Below are 8859 nucleotides of genomic sequence, written 5' to 3'. Positions count from 1 at the left end.
TTGATTGTGATATTTTAAATATAAAACGAATTTAAAACAATAAAGCTCTATTTTCTTTTTCTTTTTATTATGCTTGCTAGCTTTTATTTCTTCTTTCTTTGTTAATTTAGCTCATCATTTTATTTATTTTTAACTATTGCTTTTATTTTTCATTAATCTTATTATTTCATATTTTTTCTTCATTTTTCCTTCTAAATAACTAATTAATTATTTCTTTTTTCTTCAATATTTAAAAAGTCTCAATTAAATTGGTGCAACAGGTGTATCAGGCTTAGGTTCTGCTTTAGCAAAGTGCATTAATCTCTCAAACTTGACACTTGATCTTAGGTAAAAACAGTTTATTTATTTTTGATTGTGATATTTTTAATTATAAAACGAATTTAAAACAATAAAGCTCTATTTTCTTTTTCTTTTTATTATGCTTGCTATCTTTTATTTCTTCTTTCTTTGTTAATTTAGCTCATCATTTTATTTATTTTTAACTATTGCTTTTATTTTTCATTAATCTTATTATTTCATATTTTTTCTTCATTTTTTCCTTCTAAATAACTAATTTATTATTTATTCTTCAATATTTAAAAAGTCGCAATTAAATTGGTGATGAAGGTACATCAGGCTTAGGTTCTGCTTTAGCAAAGTGCATTAATCTCTCAAACTTGACACTTGATCTTAGGTAAAAACAGTTTATTTATTTTAAATTGTGATATTTTTAATTATAAAATGAATTTAAAATAATAAAGCTCTATTTTCTTTTTCTTTTTATTATGCTTGTTAGCTTTTATTTCTTCTTTCTTTGTTAATTTAGCTCATCATTTTATTTATTTTTAACTATTTCTTTTATTTTTCATTAATCTTTTTATTTCATATTTTTTCTTCATTTTTTCCTTCTAAATAAATAATTAATTATTTCTTTTTTCTTCAATATTTAAAAAGTGTCAATTAAATTGGTGCAGCAGGTGCATCAGACTTAGGTTCTGGTTTAGCAAAGTGCATTAATCTCTCAAATTTAACACTTTATCTTATGTAAAAACAGTTTATTTATTTTAAATTGTGATATTTTTAATTATAAAACGAATTTAAAATAATAAAGCTCTATTTTCTTTTTCTTTTTATTATGCTTGCTAGCTTTTATTTCTTCTTTCTTTGTTAATTTATCTCATCATTTTATTTATTTTTAACTTTTGCTTTTATTTTTCATTAATCTTATTATTTCATATTTTTTCTTCATTATTTCCTTCTAAATAACTAATTTATTATTTATTTTTTCTTCAATATTTAAAAAGTCTCAATTAAATTAGTGATGAAGGTACATCAGTCTTAGGTTCTGCTTTAGCAAAGTGCAATAATCTCTCAAACTTGACACTTGATCTTAGGTAAAAACAGTTTATTTATTTTAAATTGTGATATTTTTAATTATAAAACAAATTTAAAACAATAAAGCTCATTTTTCTTTTTCTTTTTATTGTGCTTGCTTGCTTTTATTTCTTCTTTCTTTGTTAATTTAGCTCATCATTTTATTTATTTTTAACTTTTGCTTTTATTTTTCATTAGTCTTATTATTTCATATTTTTTCTTCATTTTTTCCTTCTAAATAACTAATTAATTATTTATTTTTTCTTCAATATTTAAAAAGTCACAATTAAATTGGTGATGAAGGTACATCAGGCTTAGGTTCTGCTTTAGCAAAGTGCATTAATCTCTCAAATTTTGCACTTTATCTTTAGTAAAAACAGTTTATTTATTTTGGATTGTGATATTTTTAATTACAAAAATTAATCTAAAACAATAAAGCTCTTTTAATTTAATTGATAGATTTTTTATATTTTGAACAGAGTTTTTGTAATTTTTATTAATTTTTTTGAATCCACATTCTATTTAAAATCTAAATAAATTATCATTAATTTTTTTATTTTCTATTTATAATTTTATATTAAATTAAAAATAAATTTTTTTTTCTCTTAATAATAAAATTATTTGCTTGATCTCTCATTATCAGCAATCAAGCATTTTTTAAAAACAAATTGCTATAATAAAAAAATATTAAAAAATGTGAAATTAATAAATCTTTCAACATTTTTTTAGTATAAATATCATTAATACTCTTTTATTTTTTATATCAATCCTGGGATATCGACCCTATAAATTAAGAAAAACATGAAAAAAAATTTACAACTCACCTAGTTTCTATCATAAAAAAAGAAAATTAATTATATTTAATTTATAGAAGTGCATTTATCAATTATAATTTATTTTTTCATCTATACTTGCCAATTTTAATTAATTAATTATTATTATCTTTACTTAACTTTTTACATTTAAATAATAGTTATATTCTATTGTTTTATTTTTATCTCTTAATTAATTGATAGCTCTGAAATAATATTTTATTAAGTAATTAAAGCTAATTTGAAATAATTTATTTTGTCTATTTGTTTTTTGTTAAATTATCTATTTTTAGATAATTAATTTAAGTGTTAAAATTTATTTTTTCTATTGAATTAACTTTTTTATTTAAAATATAAAATTCTGATCTGTTTTTTCATAAATTATTAAATTTTTGATATAAATATTAATTATAGATTTATTCAAGTAAAAAAAAAGAATGATGCAATAGAAATAATATTTTAAAAATCTTGAAGATGTAAATTATTATTTTTACCATCAAAATAGGTCTAATTGCATTTTATGAATAGTTTTTAAGCTCTTCTCTATTATCTCACTAAAATCTTTGTATTAATTTAAGGTAATAATATTTATATTGATCAATTATTATGCTTTATTTTATTTTGCGCTAATATATCCTAAGGGAACTTCAAAATGAATATTTAAATTGCTAACATTTCTCAGCAACTTAATTTATTTAAAATGACAAAAAAATAATAATTAAATCAAAAGTTATAATAAAATTGGAGATGATGAAGCATAATTTTTAGGTTCTGCTATATCAAATTGTATTAATCTCTCAAATTTGACCCTCAACCTCGAGTAAAAATTATTTATCATTTTTTTATTGTTTTTAATTCGCTTAAATTTTTATTGTTTTATAAAATTTATTATTCATAATTTTTTTGATAGAATATAAATTTGATTTTAAAATTCTGCTATTATATTTTAAATTAATACCTTTAAACATTATAAAAGAAGTGGCTAAATTGGTGAAAAGGGTATTTCAAATGTATGCTATGGTTTAGCAAAATGTGTTAATCTCTCTAATTTAAAACTTGATCTTGAGTAATGATTATAATTTGATTAGTTTTTTATTATTTATTCCTTTAAGTATGAATTCACTTTATTTTGTTTACTTATATGCAATATTAATAAAGACTTTAAAGTCCTTTAATTTTACTCTTTTGTTAAAACTTATGAATTATTTCTTTAATTATTTTCCAGCGATTAATTCATTTTTTTTCTCTTTTATATTTAAATTTACTAATTATGAAAATTTAAAGCTCAAATTAAATTGGTGTAAAGGGTGCTTAGGAATTAGGCTTTGTCTTGGCTAAGTTTGCTTATCTAACAAGTTTTTCCCTCAATCTTAAGTAAAATATTTTGTTAATTTATATAATTTATTATTCATTAATATGAAATAAACAAAAAGTGAAAACTAAATTGGTGATGAAGGCATATTTCAATTAAATTCTGGTTTAATGAAATGCATAAATATCTCAACTTTAACACTTGAACTCAGGTAAATGTTTTAATATATATTAAATATGGCTTATATTCAATTTTTATTTTTTATAGATTGTTGAGTTATGTTTTAGATTTATTATTTATTTCTACAATTAAAAATTTCATTATTATTTTTAATCAACTATTTTTAACATATTTTTTACTCTTAAAAATCTTTAAATTTACTTTTAAAATAGTTTAAATTAAATTAGTGCTTAGGCTACATTGGACTTAAGTATTGCATTAGCAAAATGCAGTTATCTCTCTAATTTGACTCTAAACTTGAGGTAAAAATCAAATTATCTTTTTTTTGTTGATTTTACTTAAATTTCAAAAATGTTTTTATGCTAAAGAAAAATCTTTAACATTAAAAAAATTTTATTTTTTTTAAATTTAAAATAATTTTTAATTAATATTTTTTCCATTTTCTAAAACTTTTCTTTTTAAATATCTGTGTAAAATATCTATACAGTTCGAATTTAATTGGTTCTCAAGGGGCTTCAGATTTATGCCATGCCTTATCAAAATGTGCTCTTCTCTAAAATTTAATACTTAACTTGAGGTAATATCATTTGTTTATTTTACTTTTTAATACTTTAATAAATTTTTAAAATAACTTTTAAATAAAAAATAATATTATTTAATCATTAATTATTTTCACTCTAAGATTTTTTAGAATATTTTAAAATTAAAATTTCACTTTTAATTTCAATATTTATTTATTAAATTAATATTCATGTAATCATTTCATTTAACTAAATGTAAATATATAAAAAGCATGAACTAAATACAAGCATAAGGTACATCAAATTTAAGTTAGGGTTTGGCTAAGTGCACTAATCTAAAGAATTTATCACTTTATCTTGGGTAAATTTAGCTTATTTTTATTATCTCAAACTTATCTATCTTTCTACCTAATATAGTTCAAACAAAAAATCAAACTATTTTTAATTTATTAAAAATTTATTTATTGGTTTTATAAATAATTATACAAGTGAAAATCAAATTTATGACGAAGGCACATAATATTTAGGAGTTTCTTTAGCAAAATGTATTAATCTCTCAACTTTAACTCTTAACCTGAGGTTAGAATAATTTAAAATAATCAAAATTTTTGATTTTAACAATTTATGCTTGAAATTTTTATATTAACAATTTTATTTATTTTTTTATAACATAATTAAGGAATTCAATTCATATTTGAAGTTTTTAAAATATGTTTCCATTAATTAATTGATTTTTATATTAAGAGAAAATAAGATAGGCGCATTTGGTGTATCATAACTTGGTTTGAATTTAATAGCATGCACTAACCTCTTAAGTTTGACTCTAATTGCAAAGTAAGAATAATTAATTTACATAATAATTTTTTTAAATTCTATAAAGTTAATAAAAATACCTACTTATATTCTAAAGATATATGTATGCTCTTTTCTTTAAATATTTAATTTATTTTTGCAAAATACTTAAAAATTTTACAATTTACTCTTTTTTTTAAAAAATTAATTGAATTTTAACTAACTAATTAAAAATATCTAAATTAATAAAAAGCATAAATTAAATTGTAGAATCTGGAGCTTTAGATTTACTTTCTGCTTTGTCTAAGTGCAAAAAATTATCAAATTTGATAATCAACCTTAGGTAAAAAACAAAAAACTTATCATTTACTTATATTTTAATTAAAAAAATTATTAAGAATATTATTTTGATTTAACTTTTTAATCTACATATTAAAATATATTTAAATTAAAAGGTTTAAATGATAATTTAAAAAAACAATTATTTTATGATTTTAAAAAATATAAAATGAAAAAAATGATCATAAGATAAATTAAAAATTTTAGAAAAAAAAAAAAAAAAAAACATTAAAACCATTAAAGTTAAAATAAAAAGTAAAACATGATTTCTCCCTGATGTTTTATTTAAATCATGGCATCTAATTAATCATGATAAATAAAAAAAGGATAGAAATATGATTGATGGATAATGTTTAAGATTAAAATATAACTGGCATATAAAAGTTTGGCATTTATATAATTTAATCAGATGTAATATAACACTAAAAGTTTCAAATTATTTGATTATTTTTGGAGAAACCAGAGGGTTTGCTTATGAGGATTTAATTTATTTTAGTAAATTTAATTTTTTTATTTTTTATAAATAATTTATTTACTTACAAAAATATGAATGATATTTATAAATATAAAATCAATAATAAAATCTATCTATCTATCTATTTATATTTTAGGTTAAAAAAACTTTTTCAAAATATTATATAATAAGATATATAATACTATTCAAACATTTTATATTTATTCATCTTTTTTTCACCAATTGTTTATCATTGGAAATAAAAGACAACTAATCTTTTTGATTTACGACACTTGCTTATTACTTTGAATTTTTATGATATATCCCTTGAGTTAAAAATTTTAAAATAAATTTGTGTAAATTTTAATATAAATATCAAAATAGAATAAACTTTTAAATGATAAATTATTCTTTAAATTAATAAATAAAATAATTTTAGTGGAATAAAAAAGATAAAAAAATAAAATAAATAAAACTATTAAATAAATTCAAAGAGCTTTTTTGTTTTATATTCATTTTTATAGTTTAAAATATCACAATCCATAATAAATAAACTGTTTTTACTAAAGGTAAAGTCTCAATTTTGAGAGATTAATGCAATTTGCTAAACCAGAACCTAAGCCTGATGCACCAATTGCACCAATTTAATTGCTACTTTTTAAATATTGAAGAAAAAATATATCATTAAATAGTTAATTAGAAAGAAGAAAAAATATGAAATAATAAGAAATAAATAATAAAAGCAAAAGTTGAAAATAAAATGATGAGCTAAATTAACAAAGAAAGAACAAAAAAAAGCAAGCACAATAAAAAGAAAAAGAAAAAAGAGCTTTATTGTTTTTAATTAGTTTTTATAATTAAAAATATCACAATCCAAAACAAATAAACTGTTTTTACCTAATGTCAAGTGTCAAATTTGAGAGATTAATGCAATTTGCTAAAGAAGAACCTAAGCCTAATGCACCTTCATCACCAATTTTATTCTTACTTTTTAAATATTGAAGAAAAAATATATCATTAAATAGTTAATTAGAAGGAAAAAATGAAGAAAAAATATGAAATAATAAGAAATAAATAATAAAAGCAAAAGTTGAAAATAAAATAAAAAGAAAAAAGAGCTTTATTGTTTTTAATTAGTTTTTATAATTAAAAATATCACAATCCATAACAAATAAACTGTTTTTACCTAATGTCAAGTGTCAAATTTGAGAGATTAATGCAATTTGCTAAAGCAGAACCTAAGCCAGATGCACCAATTGCACCAATTTAATTGCTACTTTTTAAATATTGAAGAAAAAATATATGATTAAATAGTTAATTAGAAAGAAGAAAAAATATGAAATAATAAAAATAAATAATAAAAGCAAAAGTTGAAAATAAAATGATGAGCTAAATTAACAAAAAATGAACAAAAAAAAAGCAAGCACAATAAAAAGAAAAAGAAAAAAGAGCTTTATTGTTTTTAATTAGTTTTTATAATTAAAAATATCACAATCCAAAACAAATAAACTGTTTTTACCTAATGTCAAGTGTCAAATTTGAGAGATTAATGCAATTTGCTAAAGCAGAACCTAAGCCTGATGCACCTTCATCACCAGTTTAATTGTTACTTTTTAAATATTGAAGAAAAAATATATCATTAAATAGTTAATTAGAAAGAAGAAAAAATATGAAATAATAAGAAATAAATAATAAAAGCAAAAGTTGAAAATAAAATGATGAGCTAAATTAACAAAGAAAGAACAAAAAAAAAGCAAGCACAATAAAAAGAAAAAGAAAAAAGAGCTTTATTGTTTTTAATTAGTTTTTATAATTAAAAATATCACAATCCAAAACAAATAAACTGTTATTACTAAAGGTAAAGTGTCAAATTTGAGAGATTAATGCAATTTGCTAAAGCAGAATCTAAGCCTGACGCACATTTATCACCAATTTAATTGTAACTTTTTAAATATTGAAGAAAAAATATATCATTAGATAGTTAATTAGAAGGAAAAATGAAGAAAAGATATGAAATAATAAGAAATAAATAATAAAAGCAAAAGTTGAAAATAAAATGATGAGCTAATTAACAAAAAAAGAACAAAAAAAAAGCAAGCACAATAAAAAGAAAAAGAAAAAAGAGCTTTATTGTTTTTAATTAGTTTTTATAATTAAATATTATCACAATCCAAAACAAATAAACTATTTTTACATAACGTAAAGTGTCAAATTCGAGAGATTAATGCAATTTGCTAAAGCAGAACCTAAGCCTGATGCACCAATTGCACCAATTTAATTGCTACTTTTTAAATATTGAAGAAAAAATATATCATTAAATAGTTAATTAGAAAGAAGAAAAAATATGAAATAATAAGAAATAAATAATAAAAGCAAAAGTTGAAAATAAAATGATGAGCTAAATTAACAAAGAAAGAACAAAAAAAAAGCAAGCACAATAAAAAGAAAAAGAAAAAAGAGCTTTATTGTTTTTAATTAGTTTTTATAATTAAAAATATCACAATCCAAAATAAATAAACTGTTTTTACTAAAGGTAAAGTGTCAAATTTGAGAGATTAATGCAATTTGCTAAAGCAGAACCTAAGCCTGACTTATCTTCATCACCAATTAAATTTTTTCTTTTTAAATATTGAAATCATTAAATAGTTAATTAGAAGGAAAAAGTGAAGAAAAAATATATCATTAAAAGAGTAAGTAACCATACAAATTTACAAAAAGCGAGTTATATATACCATTTTCACATTTTATAAAATTAAGATTTTAAATATTTTTTATGAATTTTTTTCCATTATAGGTTTTCAAAATTTATTTTTTTCAAAAAAAAGATATGTTATACTTTCTAAAAATTAGCTTTATTTATAATTTTATTAAGATAAAAATTAAATAGGTATTTCACTCTAGTTAATTAGAAGGAAAAAATGAAGAAAAAATATGAAATAATAAGATTAATTAAAAATTAATAAAATTAACAAAGAATGAAAAAATAAGAAACCATAAAAAAAAGAAAAAGGAAAGCAAATCAAATAAATTAAAAGAACTTTAATGTTTTAAATTAACTCTTATAATTAAAAATATTACAATGTAAAACAAATAATT

General features: G+C 19.1%; 2 protein-coding genes across 2 annotated transcripts; one reads left to right on the top strand and one right to left on the bottom strand. All coding sequences in view use genetic code 6, as the record gives it.

Moving 5' to 3' along the window:
* Positions 1-237: 237 nt before the first annotated feature.
* On the top strand, positions 238-4876 carry TTHERM_01591560 (cyclic nucleotide-binding domain protein, putative; the record flags this gene model as incomplete). Its single annotated transcript, XM_001029314.4, has 13 exons — positions 238-327; positions 584-673; positions 934-1023; positions 1284-1373; positions 1634-1723; positions 2896-2985; positions 3142-3231; positions 3450-3539; positions 3599-3688; positions 3870-3959; positions 4145-4234; positions 4450-4539; positions 4858-4876. Coding segments are annotated over 13 exons (1099 nt in total), but the record flags the coding sequence as incomplete, so codon positions are not given.
* Positions 4877-6296: 1420 nt separating this feature from the next.
* On the bottom strand, positions 6297-8498 carry TTHERM_001591559 (hypothetical protein; the record flags this gene model as incomplete). The annotated part of the gene is made up of 8 exons (XM_012800538.1): positions 6297-6417; positions 6661-6750; positions 6950-7039; positions 7283-7372; positions 7617-7706; positions 7958-8047; positions 8292-8381; positions 8476-8498. The coding sequence occupies 8 exons, from the start codon at positions 8496-8498 to the stop codon at positions 6297-6299; spliced, it is 684 nt and encodes a 227-aa protein (XP_012655992.1).
* Positions 8499-8859: the final 361 nt, after the last annotated feature.

This window comes from Tetrahymena thermophila (genome assembly GCF_000189635.1).
Source record: "Tetrahymena thermophila SB210 genomic scaffold scf_8254101, whole genome shotgun sequence".
Lineage (NCBI taxonomy): Eukaryota > Ciliophora > Oligohymenophorea > Hymenostomatida > Tetrahymenidae > Tetrahymena > Tetrahymena thermophila.
Note: the sequence above shows the minus strand (reverse complement) of the source record. Positions and strands in the feature narration are given on the sequence as shown.